Here is a 20,445-nt window from a genome sequence, read left to right on the forward strand (position 1 = left end):
TCTGGGAAGAAGAAATAGAGAATGATAGAATGAAACATTATGCTATGAAAATAACGTTTGAAATAAAAGGAAAATATACAAAGTATATACATGTAACATAATATAGGAAACCATTCACAAAAATGTGCAGAGAGTATTAACTGCTGATACACTTGTATCAGTCATAAAGTTTCTCTCTCTCTCTCTCTCTCTCTCTCTCTCTCTCTCTCTCTCTCTCTCTCTCTCTCTCTCTCTCTCTCTCTCTCTCTCTCTCTCTCTCTCTCTCTGTTAAAAAGTATTGCAGGTGGCATAAGAACAGAGATCGACACAGTTATATATATTTAAAAAAAAAAATGGCTAAGCCTCATGTACAACCTTCCTTCATTTCGGGTCATGTTTTAATTCATGCAGAAATTAGTGGTACCGTTTAATACGTCACCGATGAATTGTAATGTTCAAAATTTAAAACGTATACTGCAGGTGTTATTATGTGCATTTTATACCCGAATTTTAGGTGTAAATACAACAAAATGAATTTTAATAATTTTATTTAAAAAATCACCCTTTGAGCAAGGAACTTGCGCGCTATTTCAGGATGTCCCGTGAAATCAAGCACGCAGTCATACCTGTTTATGGGTACACAAATAAAAAGTGTAAATATATTTAGTTGATTCCGTGTTATTTGGCTGGCTTTATCAGTGTCTGAGACACAATGAACGAGATAATGGGGTGGGATGGGGTTACAGCTTAAATTTAAAGAGGCAAATGAGGCCTTGGCTGATAGTCTTGTTACCTCCTTGGTTAGAGGGAAATTTTTTCTAATGCGCCTTAATGTCCTAACCGACAGTTTACCAAAAAAAAAAATAAACAATAAATAGAATACATAACGCAAAACATTTGCACAAAACAGTAATTTGGGGTGTTCCGAATCACTTATTACTACTTGGTTGTAACAAATGACATGTTTATTGTTTGTTTCTTTGGTATCAGCAGAAAGAAGATTGTCTCAGAAAACAGATCTGTATTACAAAATATATTTTTCATTAAAACACGACAGGTGCCCTAATTAAGACACCACCTCTTTATTATATTGTTGGACACTTCTGGACATTTTGAATCAGTAGCTAAACTAGCCAAAACCGATCTTACCAGCAAAAAAGTAAAGAAATCGTAATGTTTATCCATGCTTTTGATAAAAATAAATCTTTTAACACCCCCTCCAATTCATCGACTGTACCCGTAATCTGTACACACACACAGGAAACATTCAGCCACCATGACTAATCCTTCACCGTATACAGTTCTACTGTAATAGCCCTATACCATTGTAGCAACCTCTAATGATACAACGTCCACTAATGATATAATGTTGCATTAGTGGTCAGGATGTTGACCACTAATGATATAATTTTATCATTAATAAACAACCTAACCGTCTGCTAATGATATAATTTCAGATTTATATCATTAGCGGTCAAAAACCGTAACCTCTTATGATATGGAAAAAAATGAGAGATAAGTACTACCTTGACCACTAATGATACACATTTGCACACATTTTCAATTGCATTTGTGGATGGATTTGAAACCTTTAATGATATAACATGATAAAAGATTATATATATATGGGTTTGTTAATTATAGATTAAAACAACAAAGAATATCAATATAAGTTGGTTGAATTAAAACTACTTAAACGATAGGGATCATGTCGTTATAACAAAGAATATTAGCCCGAGTTAAAAATTGACCCGCGTTTCATTTTTCAACATTGATTATTGATTCGGGGAAGGGATGGGGGTGTGGGTGGGGGGCTTTTTTAACCTTGAAAACTGAGACCAAAAGTCGTGAAATGTATACCCGGATTTAATTTTTCAACGTTGATAACTGATTTGGGATATTGGGGGGCGGGGCGGGGGCTTTTCTAACGTTAAAACTGCGACTAAACGTCATTTTTCAACAGCTTAAAAAAGTTTTTTTTTCCAATCTCTGATGACCTCACACGTTGGAAATTGACCAACTACAGGTTTTTGAACTGTCTCTGAAATGGAACTTGCTCTACGCAATTATTATGAATCTGATAAAAAATTTCAGCTCCATGTTTTAATTTCTAATATTGTCCGATATTCATGCCGATATGGATTTTTGTTTTTGTTTGGGGTTTTTTTTTTCTTTGGGGGGGGGGGGGGGGGGGTTTCCGATAGCTTATACTAAGAACTCTGTCTCTTGTTGTTAAACTGTGTAGATAGAGCTAAAAGGAATATATGTCAAACAACATCGTCTCATACCATGGTCCGGAGTCCGTTTATATATACCTCTCTCCACCAAGATCGCTCATGATGACCGTGGTTTGCTAACATTGTCAAACCAATACCGGCCGTTTATGTAATATTTCCGGTAAATCGCTTCAACTTTAATTTATTTTGAGAAGTCATGATAATTAACTGACAGCACAATAATGAGCAGTTTTCATATTTTTATCAGACAAGTCACGAACAGTGATTAATTAATTAATTAATTCAACTTAACAATAACTTTTCTTAAACTTGCAAGATTAACAAAATTAAATGACGAATAATTAGCTACTGATCTTGATTTGACAGAAAAAATATTGTGTTCAATACAGATACAAACACTACACAGAAACTTTTTCGTGGGTGTGTTTAGGGAGTATTGGACATTTATGACGCATTCGCTGGCCTAACGAAGAATCTTGACCCGGGTTGAAATTTGACCCGGATATCATTTTTCAACGTTGAAAAATTGATACCAAAAGTTGTGAAATCATACCTGGAGTCAGTTTTCAACAGCTTGAAAATTATTTTTCAAACTTCTAATGATATCGACAAGTTGAAAACTGACCCTGTTGAAAATTGATTCCGACTTATGAGTTAAGAACTATCTTTGAACAGAAGTGTAACTTGTACTTAAAGGTTCGGTTTCAAAACTTTAACTCTTTCATACTATCCGCTATATTTGCCGTCTTGGGTAATTTGACATTTCAAAGGTTGATTTTTCTGAGTTCAATCATTTGATATTTCATTTGACTGAAAACGTGGTATGTAGCAACCTCTAATGATACACCGTCCACTAACGATATAATGTTGCATTAGTGGACAGAATGTTGACCCCTAATGATATAATTTTATCAAACCCGGGTCAATTTTCAACCCAGGTTAACATTTTTTGTTACACCGACAAAATCACCATTGCTGAAGTAGTTTTAATTCAACCAACATTAATTCATATCCTTTGTTGTTCTAATGTATAATTAACAAACCAACCTATTCAACTTAACAACAAATTAGTGATTCAATTGTGCTACAGACCACAGTAGCAAATAGTCCTGTGTTGTCTCTGGTTTAATTTTAAAATTCTTCAGAAATATGTTTTGTACAAGCTTACCCCTTTGAGTTTAATATACCCGTCATACTTCATTGAAAATGGTTGTTTAAAACATGATTTTTCATTGTGTTTACCAAAAATTTAAGCCCCGTTACACCCTATGAAACAAAGCTATTGTTAAAAAACATCATTAAAAGAATTTATTTCTTGAATTTCATAAACCTGTAGGCACCTTTCATTTACTAGATCTTGATCTCACTTTTGTACATATTTTTTTTCATGTGTTAGGGAGAGAGAGAGAGAGAGAGAGAGAGAGAGACAGAGAGAGACAGAGAGAGAGACAGAGAGAGAGACAGAGAGAGAGAGAGAGAGAGAGACAGAGAGAGACAGAGAGAGAGACAGAGAGAGAGACAGAGAGAGAGACAGAGAGAGAGAGAGAGAGACAGAGAGAGACAGAGAGAGAGAGAGACAGAGAGAGACAGAGAGAGAGAGAGAGAGAGAGAGAGAGAGACAGAGAGAGACAGAGAGAGAGACAGAGAGAGAGACAGAGAGAGAGAGAGAGAGAGAGACAGAGAGAGACAGAGAGAGAGACAGAGAGAGAGACAGAGAGAGAGACAGAGAGAGAGAGAGAGACAGAGAGAGACAGAGACAGAGAGAGAGAGAGAGAGAGAGAGAGAGAGAGAGAGAGAGAGAGAGACAGAGAGAGACAGAGAGAGAAATCCAATATAGAATTGAACAAATTCGTTCATATATTTTTGCTGGCTGTGACCCCTAACCTACAACTCTTTCTCGCAGCATATTTTTCCATTGTAATTGACCCCGTCCCTGATGTTGATAAAAATGTGTGTAAGATTTTTAAATGAGGTGTTATCATTAGCATTCCCGTACGAGGACTGGAAAGGAGAGTGGATAATGTTGGCTGTAGACAGTTGTCGGTTGAGGATACCAATCGAGAGAGTATCCCCAATGATTGATTAAGTCCTCAAGAAACATTTAAAACTTATATCGGGTAATATCGATGAAAATCGATGTACTCAGACCGGAAAACGATTACATCCGTAAGCAGAATTGTAATCCATTAGAATATGTGAACTGATGAGAAGACACAGTGCAGGCAAAAAGACTCTCTTTTAAAGAATCTATTTACATTGATAATTAAGGTCTTCCGTTTCCAACGGAAGACCTTCTTGTTATTGCTTTGTTTCTTTTTCACTATTATTAAGGTCTTCCGTTTCCAACGGAAGACCTTCTTGTTATTGCTTTGTTTCTTTTTCACTATTATTAAGGTCTTCCGGTGGAAACGGAAGACCTTATTGTTTTTGCTTTGTTTCTTTTCCTCTATTATTATTATTATTAAATTTTTTTTTCTGTCACGTTTTCTCAAAAACGCTTCAGCCGATTTTCATAAAACTTTCAGATCTTATTTATGACAAAATTTGTAAGAAAATTACACGAGATTTTTTTGGTCGTCACTTCTGGTACCGAGATATTAAAGATTTTATGTTTTTGCTTGTTCACAATTTTTCTCAAAAAGTATTCAAGATAGGACTTTCAAATTTTTAGAGAAGGTAAAGAGTGAACGGCCGCAGTGCCCTTCGCATATCCGAACGTCCGCCGTCACTTCCGGTCGTCACCGGAAGGAAATGAAAAACCTTGATTTTTCAATTTTTTGGATTTGATTTTTTTTTATTTTTTCATTCGAGAGAGACGCTCTGAAAACTTCTGAATGTGAAATTCGTTTTAAGGTGGATCTCTACACCAAATAAGTGTAGGAGATTTTTGTTGCATGCATTTGTTACTAATAATAGGCACAATATTCAACAATAATAGACCTCAAAATACAATACTCTATTTTCTAGAGAATTTTTAAATATCAGTCTGGTTCCAGATAACACCTTATTTATAAAAATTTTAAACATTTCTGTTTTAAATTTCTTATGAAAGTGAAATGTCATTAAGTTTAGAAATAAAAGACAAAATCATCATGAATGAAGTTTGTATGATTTTTATTGGAATCCACATAAATATGAAACTTAAATATAAAAAAAATCTTTTAAGGCAAACTGCTTGACAACATCCCACAAAAATCTGAAAATATAAACAATATTCATTGGTTAATAGGATGAAAAAAACAAATTGAATGAAATTGAAAAATTAAAGAAAATACTGAATTATTGCAAAAATCTTGGTATGAAAGATCCTGTTTAAGAGTTGTCTTTCTTTATTTTACATGGTCTTAAATATCTTGGGACCATTTTTTAATTAATAAAATTCACGAAGAAAAATTAAAAAAAGGAACAAGTCTATGCTAAATATGTACATGTGTATTAGCTTTAAGACTTGATGCCAGGATTTTGTAATATAATGGTACGTATTATATGGCGTGTATACATATACAGTAGAACCTTGAACTCTGAGAATGGTACTGCAGATGTTGATGTAAATCCTAGTACATCAGCACTGGCGTCGGAAGCAAATTGAAAGTGAGGGGGGGGGGGGGGTAGCCAAATCCTCATGTAACCGAGCAGTAAGGAAAATTTAAAAGACAGCCGTTTCGTTTAACTGATTTATTAAACGTTTTAAAGCATTGACCTATAAACAAGGAAAAATACATTAGACAAAATACAATTTTACATGTACATTCAATATGTTTTAGTTTCGATAATTTGTTCATAAAAATGCAACCGTTACTTCAGTATTCATTTATATGGTAAAACATGTTTTGTAGCAATTTAATATTAGAACTTACAAACAAGTTTCAGAAATTACAATGGCAAGATCACTATCATGGTATTAATGAAATATATAACTAAATATAATATTAACAAACCACAAGATGCAGCTGATATACACTGGATTGTCCGACGTCGTTTAAAATGAAATACTAGTACTGCCCAATTTTACTTAGTTTTAACGGTTACTTATACTAATAGATAATTAGAAATTAAAGAACCATACGCGCGCAATAAAACTTTAAATGAATAACATTTAAGAATAAACAGCACAAAACGAAAATAGAAAATCCAAAAACGAATAAATACATATGAAATAGATAGTAATAAATCTGTTCTACCACACTCAGACATATTTACAAGCAAAAAAATAAAAACCTTATTCCCAAAATCAAGATAGTCCTAATCCGGGTGGGGGGGGGGGGATGGGGTGGGGGGTATACCTGTGGTTCCAAAAAAAAAATTCTTAACTACAAAAATTTCCCCAAAATTACGAAATTCTTAATTGGTGCAAAATGCAGCCCCCCCCCCCCCTGCGGTTCTGACGCCTATGATCAGTGTACTTCTGAATGATATAGATATTCATGTATATAGATATTTTTCGAATTGTTTAAGGTCCTGGTACATATTTGTAGAGTAGATGTTTGTTTTAGTTTAATTTTAGGTCTCGGTACATCATTGTTTTGCAGATGTTTGATATGTTTGATTTATGGTCCTGGTACTTAATTTTATTGCAGATGTTCTGTACATTGATTAGAATTACCTCAGTTAATATTTATCACCTTTAGTTTTTAGTGACTCTTATTTGACATTGTCTATAGCAAAAAAGCAGAACAGTTGTTTACGAACAAGACTCTTTTCTATATATCTCGTACAAACTGTGCTACTTGTTCTGTAGCAATACTTCTCCGATATTTACTTTTATCAGATATTGATGAAAAGTCGGACGATTTATTTTAAGGTAAGTTACATTTTACATTTAGCAAGAAAAATTAGTCATAAAAGCTTAGATTTAATAAAAAAAACCTTATGATAAGATTTGGCCCCATAATTCACCATTTTTTAAGTGTTTCTGGTACAATAAAATGTAAGTTATATTTTAGAGGAGTTGATGTAAAAAATATTTTCACCTATTTATTTGATTTATTTGCACTCACTGGCAGCATATGACGTCAGAAGTGACGTTTCTATAGTTCAATCAAAATCAGTCAAAAATTGACATTTTTCTTCTCTTTTTATGAATGGGAAATATAGATCGCATGCTTGAACAACGAAATTTTTTTGTCACTTATTAGCCTTGGCTAGATACATCTCTGATTAAAATATTTTGTTTGTTCAAACATGCGCTCTATGTCTTCTGTAAGAATAACTGCTTTAAAACAAGCTGTTTTATGCTACAAATGCAAAAATGGCGGAAATGGGTTGTCTTTACGATGTCATATTTCTAAATTGTGGGCAGTTGAATCAAAATGTAAAAAAAATTCTGTAAAAACATCACATATATATCTGAACAAAGAAAACAAAGAATTACAGTAAAATTGATGTTGATCATTTTAGGGGGCCAGTTTAGGCCCATATCAAATATAGTCCTTTCGAGTATCAAATTGTTTTATTAATAAATTCAGGGAATCAGCGATTAAATAAAATGTTAGAAATAATAAAGAAACTATTAGAATGAGTTCATGATGATAGTGAGAGTTCTCCTTCCAAATGTTCACTAGAACTGTTAACATTCATTTTTAAACACGTCAATCACTTTCGGTTTTGCTATTATGTTTTTACCCTTTAGTTGATCTAGCTTTTTGCAAGCAGAACACATTGACTCGCGAAATATTTCAGAGTTATTTAAAGAACCATATTTATCTTTTTCTCTCAAATATTGAGTATATAATTTTTCACTAGATCCAATTTCTTTAAGTTTTTTGGCCAATTTTTCCGGAGACGTAAAATCTAAAGCGTTTATGAAAGTTCCCTTAGGTAAATATTCACCTGCTTGAGGTGGACCATTTACAACTGGTATGATGCTCAAATTGTATTGATATAAGTTAAATACTTTTTCTGTGGAGTAATCTCTACAAATATTATTCTCGAAGGAGAAATAAAACTTATAATCCCTGGAGAAATTCTTCAGACACTCATTCATCGCAGGAGTTCGAACGCCGCACTTCTTTTTTCCACACGATCCAAACGTGTCAATATCTATGTACTTCTTTAATTGTTCGATGTATTCTTTACGACGAGATGGAACAGGGCAGTGACCAGACATCCAAACACCGAATTTTGTCTTCTGTCGAAAAACCTCAGAGTAATTTCTATGTATACTTTTGTCCAGTCTTATGATTTTTCCATACGGTCTTGAAACGTCAGCATTTTTACGATAAGACATGGTCCATTCGAATTTATAGTCCCAGGCGGTATTTGGCCAATGTGTGAATGCTTTGTTTTCCAGAGTATTAAAAATCCAGACTTGAGATGTATTCTTCATGGGAGGAGTTCTTGGTAGAGTTGAATGAGTGAAGATAACACCACTACTTCTAAGTATATCAGAATGAACGGTTGATAATATACAGGTAGATCTAAAATTGTTACACTTGTTCGCTTGAAAATATGTCACTGAAGACTTTAAATAAAATGGAATGTTGTACCACAAGATTACCAAAGTTTTGTTATTGATGGAATTTGATTCACCATTAAATGAAGTAGTTTGTGTGTCACTGTTCTTTATATGTGGATGAACATCAGTGAAATATATTTTTTCTGACGATGAAAAATATCCCAGAATAAAAACAAGAAGCAGCCCCGTAATACCAAACACAAGGAACGCCAAGTTGGTAGGCTTCATTTTCGACGAACCTAAATAAAAAAAGATAACGCAAGTTATTGAGGAAATACGTTTAAGAGATGTTCCTCATGGCCATCAACACAGCTAATAAAATGAGGAAAAAAATTCATTTGTTAAACAAACATAAGCGATTTGAGCTTTATATTCTTGTAAGTAAAGGTAGGTTTGAAATAAGTATAAAACATCATACATTATACATTATAGCATATCCATCTTAAGGTGGTATCGGACATTTCAATATTATGACGTTCTTCATATAGAAAAACACAATAAAATCAAGTTTATGCTTTTTTTTAACCCTAAGTTGCTACCTAACAGCGTAAAACAATGGGTTACAGCTTTTACTGCGAATCTGGAAGCTATTAGTCCGAATCCCTCGATCGCTTTAATTATTTTTACCTTTTTAGAAATAAAAAAACACCATATTTTGTTGTCAAATGCTGAAAAATTTGATAATTCTTAAACGGTGAAAGAATTTTTTTTATTACAATGTACTTTTATCCACACCATTATGGACATGTATCCAATACCACTTTAATCTGATTATTGGAGAGAAAGTTATTATAATTCAAGATACACTCGTACACGATTTTTCAAGTTCATTAAGAAGTAAACAGGTAAACTTCACCGTGAAGCTATCTTTTATCTCTTGTTCACATCGAACACTGACCTTTGAAGGTTTAAAGGGGCATGGTCACAATCATTTGCAATGCTTTAGGAATGCATTTGTAATGATCAAATGAAATTTGGGTGCCAGTCTCGTTGAGTTTAAAGCAAGATACAGGGCTCACAATTCTTCGTCGTGTAAACAAGGCTCGTGCCCTGTTTTTGTTTACATAGGTTCAATATACCAATAAAAAATCTTTTTAAAGCTGGTTTGTCTATCTTATTATTCATATAAAGCATAAATAAACAGTTCCTAACGATCAACACATTTAATATAGGTCTAAAACAGTTACTGGAATTTTCACTTCAACATTCGAAATATTATTAATGTAAACAAACGCTTTGTTTACATTGCAAATAATTGTAAGCTCTGTTACTCGCTTTTACCTCATCAAATGACACTCAAATTTTGGTTGCCTTATAAAAATGACTTACGAAAGCATTGTAAACATTAAAATCGAAAAATTAATTTTTGCCCAAAATCGTGACCATGACCTTTAAAATATCATGAACTTTTTAGGTTTTATAGATTGAAATATAAACAAGTTAAAAAGTTTATAAGTTGTTTCAAATTTAAAAAAAAAAATGTGGTTTGACACAAATTTCTGAAATGCTGGGTCTAAGACGGGACGTTTTCGTACAGATCCTACTGTACCATTCATCAAACACAGCAATTATCACTCATCGAGTTCAACTTGTTTTACTTTTAATCCCCCGTTTCAAAGTTTTAATTTCAGAAAAATATCGCTGATGCATCTATATACGCAAATGGAATATAAACCCAAAATGGACCTAAAGATCATGGTGAAATTGATTTTAAGCAGCTCGTTTTCCATTACTAGTCGGGTTTGTTAAAAAAATCTTCAACCAAATCTTTTCCAAAGCTTTATAGCAAATAAATCGATAATTGTTTCACACTTGGGAGAGGGGACAGGGGCATGTTTTGGGTGTGCAATACTCTCAGAATGTTTGTTTTGTTTTAGTTATAATACATATTAATATTAGTTAATACATATTGATAAGAAATCAATGTTTCCTATGACACAGTATAGTCCATCAGTTTTTATCATCACCATACACATGTTCTTCTACCGACTGTTTGGGGGAGGTGGAGGGTTGGGGTTGGGGGTGGGGTCCGGGATCCCTGATGCAGGACGTCACAATCCTTGAAGTTCAGAATTACGTTGATTTTAAGTACCTATTAAATCACAATGAATTGTGAAGAGAAAATGTTTTTAAAAAATTATTTAACTGCTTTGTGGTTGATAATCTCATTGTGTGTACATGCATTAAAGAAAAACGATAAGTAATGCTCATATTCATGTTTGAAAAAAGACTGATAAGTTTATTTATTGATTAAAACATAGTCTTTCGGTGCGGATCTAGAGGGGTTAAATTAGGGGGTCGGGAAATTTGTAAATGAAAGGTGCCTATATGTGTATGGGATGTAAGATATTAATTCTTTCCTGGGTCTAAATTTGTTGTAAACACATTGAAAAATTGTATTTTAAATTGTCACTTTACTTTACTTGAAGTATGAAAAAATAAGTAACAAATCTCGAGATTTATTCATTTGAACTAATGAAAGATATCTTCATTTCCTACAATTTTTCCAAAAACCGGCATTAAACAAGCTTTTGACATCCTCTTTTACATGATATCAAATTGAATATAAGTACTGGTTTTACTTTTTCCATAATTTAATATTGAATGTAAAGACATGTTTTCATTGACCACACAATTCTTTTAAAGCAGTAAAAACACGGGCTTTTTGGTTCTAGCACCGCAAAAACTCATTGGAATCAAATACTAAATCTTGATCATATAGGGAATTATTAAAAATAAATAAAAAAGAGGACCAGAGAATGTTTTCACATGTAAAATTTGTAAGAAAGTGTGGTTCATAAAATAAGCATTTTGAAATGCAAAAGGTTTGATCACATTATGGGTCTAAATTGAGCAAAACGACGGAACAGATGGAGAATCCTACTTTTTTACGGCTGATTTTGTTATCTCTTGGTGCTCTCTGTACTTTGGAATGTGTAAAGATGAAATATTTCTACATTAAAAATATCGCTTAAAGACGGAGAGATGACCCAGAAATGGTTTTTTATGTACTTTTTCAACTTTTTTTTTGGAAAAAAAAACAAAGTCCAGTGATATAACAATGTTGTTTGAAACATTTTTTAAAACCACGTATCGTTAAGTCTCGTATAGCCCTCTGGTTTCGACCTGGATTAGTAAATGCAACCATAAAGTGTTTTTAGGTTCAATAAGGACAGATAAAATACTGCCAATTTAGAATACCATCAACGCTGATAATTCATTTAAAAACATTCAAAACAATGTATATTTAACATACAGCCAAAACAATGTATATATTGTATCATACATGTGTACATGTACCATGTCGACTCTTAAATACTTGAGATATATTGAAGTAAACGGGCGGATGCGTATAAAAATAGTGACATGTTCTAGAACTTTATTTTTATTTTTATAGAGTGAGTCTGCGTTTGATTTTTAGAGGGGGTCACATGACCCCGTTTATTGGTTTACTGTCAGCCGAAGTCTCAAACCGGAAGGCACGCGTCAGAAAATAGTGCAGAAAGTTTTCATACATTTCAGTAAATACGTATTATAAAAACACGCATTAAATCTGTTTAAGTCCTTTGTGTATAAACAAAGTTCTATTTAGAAATTAAACAAATAGTTTCATAGATCAAAATATTCTTGCTCTAGTTCAAATGTGGAATGAGTTACGTAACTGAATGCACAGCGCCGTTGACAATTAAGTTTTTGTACGGGCTCATTAATCAATAGAAGAGGTTAATGGTGGAATCGAAATTAAGGTTCCCAAACGCAATGTGCCATTTTTGAAAAGTTGTGAATTTTATTTTGACAATCTTTCACCTTAATACTACCAAACTTCATGTGCAAGCCGAGTTTAAAATCGGGACGGGTTATACACAGATGTTTTACAAATTAAATAGGTGTTTCATTGGCTTCCAGTCTACTTGCGGTCTATGACTGCTGTTCGTCTCGAAAGGAATTTTGTACAAAGGAAATAAAAACAAGTCTGAATTTGCCTTCTCGTTCGTTGGCTCTTTAGTTGAGTAAACTGAATTTAAATTTCAAACAATGCATTGTAAGCAAAATCTATAATAGATTATATATTTTGGAAGACTTATACATCATATAATATATACAATCTTATCGATTGAAGAACCAAGTTAAATGTTAACGTTCATGTTTTCCGGCTTAGTTGGAATCAGGCTTGGGATGAATTACATTGTAAAATAATGCATTACATAACCGTTACTTTATGTATTAGGGCATTAAATTACCATTACCTTAACTTAATTTTCTTGAAGTAATACATTACATTACCATTACATGAGTAAAGTAATGCATTACCATTACTTTGGGAAAAGTCAATAAGTTTTAAAAAAGTAATTTAAAAAGTAAATAAAGAGTTTTTGTAAATATTTCATAAAAAAAACATGCTTAAAATATTTACAGGTTCATGTTCACTATCAGGTATAAAGTTAATGACTTATACAAGATTGCTGTTGCACTTGTAGGTCTCAAAGTAAAGTTGGTCCCGTAACATTTACACGCTAATGGCGGAGTTGACAATGTCTGTTATTTATGTCTCTGATTTTCGGAGTATGATTTTTAATAAAAGGAACGGTTGTATCGTAATTCGTGTAGGTGATGCACGAGTTTACACAAAAAAGTAGTAAGTGGTGAGCGGATTTATTTTTACCTATTAATTTTGCACGAATCGCAAATGAAAAAAAAACGTGTTAGATAAGTCGGTCTTAAAAATCAAAATGGCGACCGTGACAAATCTTTTTATTGTTAAAGTTCTTGGAATCTTATTGTAAAAAAATATTTCTAACGTCAGATGCTTGTGTTTGTTATCGGTATACAAATGTTCACTTTGTTTGTTAATTAAGCAGTTTTAGAGTTTTCAGGGTTTTCATAAAACTTTAATTACGGATACCGTCCGACTTGTGGATTTTCTCTTGAATCACAAAATGAAATAAATCTAATGATTTAAATTATCTACTTTGATATAGTTGTTTAATATTCCCGGTAAGTAGTAATTTTTTTTAAAATTTTTCCTTGGGGTTTTATTTTATATAATATACCATTATGTCCATTTTCTACAATTATGAAGTCCGGGATTGAGTAAAATTTAGACAAAGTATTAGACAATTGCAAAAAGGCCGAATTAACATAGATTGTAACAACTAATTCGAACTCATAAATTTGGGAAGCATATTCGAGGAAATCCAGGACAATTACAAATTCAAACTTTTAAGACCCCGTCTTTTAGTACTCTCAGTCTTTTGATTTTCATAGTCTAAATAATGTCTGATGGAAATCGACCAGATTTCATTAAAAAAAAGATGACCAACTATACTTTAAATATATCATTTTGTATCCCATTAATTAGTTGTAGAAAAAAGAATACAAGTCCGTATATTCGTGACCAAAGTCGTATATAGCACTTAAACGATGTCCTTTGTTGTGATTTTAATGACTCAGTGCTTAGAGCACCAGACATTAGTAACCTTGGAAAATTTGACTTTTTTAGGTTGTTGGTTCCATATCACCAAGACTTTAATGAATTTTTTTTCTATCGTTTGTTGAAACATTCAAAACTGAATATATTTAGAAATTGTCCTTTTGAAAACTTGTATAGTTAGATTGTCAAATACATTTAATTAAAAAAAAAGATTTGAAATTGTATTTTACGACTAAACCAAATCGGCATTTGCACTATTCTATTCCCCCATCTTCTTTATTGTTTTAGTTTAATTGTTATATTATTATCCTATCAGCAAAAAATAAAAGAATGTATAGACATGCATCTGTATCATACCTTAGTTGAATCTTTCTGTATTTTCCCAATATCTCAAACTCCCGCCACAACTGACAATCACCTTTAAATCATACCTGTACGTCGTATGTAAGTAACTCTCTAAAGATTTTAACGTGCACTTCAGATCTCTGTGTACTTACACTACTACACGTACATAACACGTAAACGGATAAATGTTTTACTATTTTGAAAAGTTGCTATACTGCAAACATTGATCCAATCCTGTTTGTGACGTAAGGGATTACATAGACGTCGGCGGCAAAGGCATATATAGCCTTCACACATTTTGTGACAGTGTAGATTTCAATTTTATTACATCGCAACATTAATTATCAAAATTGTACCATTTTTATGCTATCTTTAATCATTAATTTATATTAAAAGTGATCGGAAATTTGCTCATTTTTACTGAATCCATCCCCACATAAAGAAAACAAACAAACACCCCCCCCCCCCCCAAAAAAAAAGGAAAGAAAAAAAAAGAAAGAAATACCCCCCCCCCAAAAAAAAAACAACAAAAACAAAATCTCTCACCTTCGAAGTGTTGTTTTGTGAAAAGAATACAATTAGCACTATCTTATATTTAATAACCATATTTCTGTTTGTACAATCTCTCTCTCTCTCTCTCTCTCTCTCTCTCTCTCTCTCTCTCTCTCTCTCTCTCTCATAAGATAGATAAAAAATCTATTTTTCGTATATTTTTGACGTGTATAAAAAAGGTCAACATGATATTAAATTCCAGGATGCAGACATGTCAGGCAAAAATTCAGACTGTTAGCCATTGCTTACTAGTGTTGCCCTTCTTTGTTATGAATATACAAAATAAGCAAAGTCGACATTAAACAAAAGTTGTCAAGGAATTTTGCGGTCTTGCGTTGTATATTCTGTGTTTTCTATTTCATTTCCTTCCTACTGAGGAAGAACATCACTCAGTTAAAGTCGTGTAATCAAAATTTAATAAGGATTAATTCACTTCCCCCGATTCATTAATCCTCCCGGTCATAGATATCTGGGATAACAGACATAATCCAGTCAAGATTTCCTCCGGTCGTCTTATTTATTTATTTAACAAATAAGGTATCATTTTTGGTTGTAAACCGGGATATACATAAGGGTTGCCTTAATGGGATTTGATCACGTCAAACCCGTATTTATATCCCGATATACATCCAAAAATATTACCTTATATCTTACTTACATTTATTGAAAATTATGAAGAGAACTTTACTCAATACTCACTTTATAGTAATGAACTAAGAAGCCGATTGGTTAACATAACGTAACAAAACATGGTTTAACGAAGTAGTTGATTATCATGATAAATAAATATTACACTACTGTTGACCTGTTGACAAGACAAAACTTTTTTTTATTAAAAAATGACATATTAGAGAAAAAGCACTTGTACAATTGAAATAAAAACGATTTTTTTTTTTATTGGGGGAGGGGGTCTATGATCATAGAGTAACACACTATAAAGTGAATTGAATATTTAAACTATGGTCTTTCTTCAGTGCAATCCTCTAATGATTCATTTGTGAGAATTCCTCAAATATCAGAGAGAGAGAGAGAGAGAGAGAGAGAGAGAGAGAGAGAGAGAGAGAGAGACAGATAGACAGAGACAGACGTGTTTATTACCGTCTTCCTTGAATGGAAGACGGTATAAAGAGTTGAAATAATTTACAGTCTCCGGGTGGTGGACTTCCTCTCTTTTGTGATTGGTTGAAAATACATGATGTGAAAATTTACATTTATTTCATTGGTTGAAAGACTGTTCGGCGCAAGGGAGATAATTTTCTGATGATCTTTTTCACGTACAACTTAACAAATTTCGTAGATTTCAAATCTTAAAAAGTGATGAGAAAACGAAAAAGCAATACAAATTGCTATAAATGAAATTCAACCTTTGGTTTTCAGGTCTAGCTAGTTGAAAGTAATATTCTACAATATCTATTGAAATTATTTGGTTTTTAGCTCACCTGAGCTGAAAGCTCAAGTGAGCTATTCTGATCACATTTTGTCCGTCGTCCGTCTGTCCGTCTGTCCGTCTGTCTGTCTGTCCGTCTGTAAACTTTTTACATTTTGAACTTCTTCTCTAAAACCGCTTATCCAATTTCAACCAAATTTGGCACAAAGCATCCTTATGTGAGGGCGAATATAAATTGCAAAAATAAAAGTCCGATCTGTATTCAAAGCGGAGAAAACCTTGAAACTTTAGAAAAAGGGGGGTGCATTTTTAAAAATCTTCTTCTCAAGAACTACTGATTCCAATTCAACGTAGTTTAGCATAAATTATCCTTATGGGAAGGAAAATATAAATTGCAAAAATTAAGTGCTAATTCTGTGTCAAATTTGAGTTATTACGAAAATAATAATAAAGGAAATGGGTGTTTCAATCAGTTTAATAGCTTCGGGCTCGGCATCCGGAAATCCGGCATCCGGTAAAATGGGTAGGCAAGACTTGGTCTGGGCAAAACAAAGATTGGCAGATATTAATCTGCCAATCTCATTAAAATATCAGGATATTTGATGGACTAGTATATTTGTATTCGCTGTAAATATTGCTGCAAAATAATGCGTATTTGGAATTGACGATTGTCGATCTGCCTTGGCTTTTATTTTGCCACGGCCCGGGTTTGCATACCCATTTTACCTAGACTCGTATTCCATACATCTAAAACGAGGTTCTTTGTTTAAAGCAGCCATGACATTATAAGGAAAAGGGTCGATCTGACTATGATGAATTTGCTTGTTGTGCAACAGTTCGCGTATGAAGGGAAATTTTTGAAACATGCAAAATATATCGTTGCCGATTTTGTGAAGTAAATTGAGGCTAAATATTTCAATGCGTTGACAGTTTTCACACATGACGTTGGTGTTAGCTTGTTCCGATTTTCGTTTCGTTTTCATTATTTCTGCTTGTAACCTGGGAACAATCGTCTGTATTATTTCGTGATTTTTACGTATCAAATCAAACAGAGACTTTGGTAAATCAAACAGTTAACTGTTTACCTGCGCAAATTAAGCAAAATCTGATGTATTAAAAAATAATGAAATACAATTCATTCTACCGGTAATTCGATCGGCATTATCTTTTGCGTAATGGTAGATTAATGCAATAGGTTTTGTTGCGATGCTCGGCATTTTCTCGAGTTTATTCAATTTAAATAAAGTTTGACATTGCTGACGGAAATATGTAGGTATATACATGTATCTATATGATTCATTTCGAAAAAATAAATTGTGTTCTTTATTTGTTATAGTGAATGTTTCTTGTGTTTAATTGTTTTCAATTTCTAATAACTAACCATATTTGAGTGTTAAGCTTCAAATTATAAGCAAGATACAGAGATTTGCTCACAATTCTATGTTTGAACACAGATCTTAAAAACTAAAGATTAAAAAAGTAAAAAATTTGTCAATATTTATTGAGAAAATTTTCAAAGTCTGTTCGTTCAGAAACCAACTTTAACATCTTATTGTATTGTAAACTTAACATTTTTTCGTCATTATTACTCCTACTGTACATGTGATCCTTCACTGTGTTTGTGTACATTTGTATAAACTGATTTTGAACCTCAAATACCAGTGAACTGGTATTGAGTGAATAAAAGAATATAAAATCTTAGGCCATTCTTTTTTTCCATTTTAAATGCTGAATAGGAAATACCAAGTTAAAAATCATAAGCTGAATGTAATAAACTCATGTGAACAAAATATGAATCAAACCTAGGCGAACTGTGAGCTCTGTATCTTGCTTATAATTCTACAATTGACGCTGAAATTTTGGTTGAACATTAGAAAATCTCTATGAATTAGAGTATGTTAAATACTTGTACAAACAAAATAAAATAATGATACTGTGAAATCATTAGATTTCGTGGTGGCTCATTTTTCGTGGAATTCTTGGGTACCTCTCATCCACGAAATAACATCCTTCACGAATTGATGAATTAGGGTAATAAAGTCATATTCCCTTTTGTAGATATATATGAAAACACGAAATTACGTCCCCACGAATCTGTAAAATTTAAGTCATCAACGAAAATTGGCCCCCACGAAATTTAATGATTCCACAGTATTCTGTATATATCTACTTTCCCTCTCTTTATACAATAAATAATGTGAAATCTACATCAATTTTGATAGTTTTTCAGACACGAGTAAATAAAAACGACATCTTTAAAACAGTTTCCATATTTCTGACACATTTCTGTTGCGGGGATAAAGTAATTATCGCTATTCCTAAGAATATCACAGCGGAAAATTATCCTGGTTTGTACGCGAAGTAAATAACAGTCATTTTATTGTAATGGAGAAGACAAATAAAATTTTTGAATGTTTTTAATTTGAGAAATTGAGCACATTGAGGTACAATTTTCTTCTTCACATCTATACATGTAGGGTTTTTAAAATAAAAAACAATAACTATTATTTTTTTTTAAAACAATAACTAGTAAGTACTGAGTAGTTGATGAAAAAAATGTAACTATATGCACTCATATATTTTGATCGCTTTACAAAGTGGGGGGGGGGGGGGGGGGGGGGGGCAGAACGAAAATATAGGGATTTGGAAGTTAACAACTTAACAGTATACCTCTACCAAATGTTTAGTTTTATATCTTGCGTAGAATTTTCTTATTCTGGTAAAAAATAGTATTTCATGAAGGCACAATGTCAAAGATTACATGTATACAAAAAAAGTGTAAAATTCGAATACTTTACAATATTTATTTTTTGTTTTTCTACCGAGGGACCATATGGCACAATATCTTTTGAACGCCCATTGTTGCTCAGGTGAGCGATGTGGCCCCATGGGCCTCTTGTTTTTTTAGCATTGTTCATTCAAATATTTATACCAAAATTAAAAAAAAAAAAATGCGGTATGCCTAATATCGGTAAAGCTAATTGCAACTTAGATAGATAAATGCAGTGGTATAACTATAATACGAGTCTACGACCCTACCTAAGATCTCTTTCACCCTATAGTCGATCTCAACTTACAAGCTTTGGTACACAGTTCTCAATTTTAGGCACGCAGGCTTAAACGACACATGACACAAAAATGTTCGGATAAATCCACTCGCTATGCTTTGTAGAGGAAGGTGACATTTATATATAAAAAAAAGATTTAAACTGTCTTTGATAACTAATTGCTGTTGAGGGTTTGTTCTAAAGGCGGTATGCTTTTTTAAAAGAGCTAAACTTGTCTTGGTGAAATGATTGGATTTCGCACTGCAGTTAATAAAAAAAAAAAACCCTAAGTTTTCATGAATAGACGGCCACACTATGGATATACTAAATTAGAAATTAGACCGGTCAGCAGAGGATACTAAATCCTCCTAGGCACATGATCCCACCTCTATCTTTTTAAGAGATCCGTGTTGCTCTACTTTGAATTTATATTTCGTTTTATTGATTTTTGAGATGATTGACAGTTTGTTATTCTCATTTTTTCATAACAATAATCGCAAAAAATTTCTGTTAAAGTTAATTTAGAATTTAAAGCAATGAATGCATAACTTTCAAATGAATTTTTTTATGGGCAAAGACCAAGGAATATATATAGATAATAAAATTAATCACAATCTTATAACGTAGTCGATTAAAATCAATCGCAGTATATGTAAGACTGCTATTGATTAACATTTGATTGCATATTTTGGTATTTGTACCAATGATATTTATTTGTTCTAATGATGTTTTCATACCTTTGTTCATTTGTCTTCGTAAAGTTAAAATAAGAAACACAGACCTGGGGATCCTGTCAGCTTTTTTTTTAAGTCTGGCAATAAAAGCAATGTAGTTGTGTCCAGCCACTGCTGATTTCAATGAGGATCGAAGTAGTCAGTTTTTACAAATACTCTTATTTTTTAAACATATCTTTTTTAATCTATATAAATTTGCACATATCAGTGTTAATTTTATGAAGGGGGATTTTTCATGACCATGATGAATCATGATCAGTACAACATTTGTCTGTTATG

At 32.6% G+C, this 20,445-nt stretch overlaps 1 protein-coding gene across 1 annotated transcript; it reads right to left on the reverse strand.

Moving 5' to 3' along the window:
- Positions 1–5,891: 5,891 nt before the first annotated feature.
- On the reverse strand, positions 5,892–14,571 carry LOC128181134 (4-galactosyl-N-acetylglucosaminide 3-alpha-L-fucosyltransferase 9-like). The gene is made up of 2 exons (XM_052849404.1): positions 14,459–14,571; positions 5,892–8,909 (listed from the first exon to the last, which is right to left on the reverse strand). Exon 2 carries the CDS (start codon positions 8,896–8,898, stop codon positions 7,783–7,785), a length of 1,116 nt encoding a protein of 371 aa, XP_052705364.1. The 5' UTR covers positions 8,899–8,909; positions 14,459–14,571; the 3' UTR covers positions 5,892–7,782.
- Positions 14,572–20,445: the final 5,874 nt, after the last annotated feature.

Source organism: Crassostrea angulata, chromosome 4, assembly GCF_025612915.1.
Source record: "Crassostrea angulata isolate pt1a10 chromosome 4, ASM2561291v2, whole genome shotgun sequence".
Lineage (NCBI taxonomy): Eukaryota > Metazoa > Mollusca > Bivalvia > Ostreida > Ostreidae > Magallana > Magallana angulata.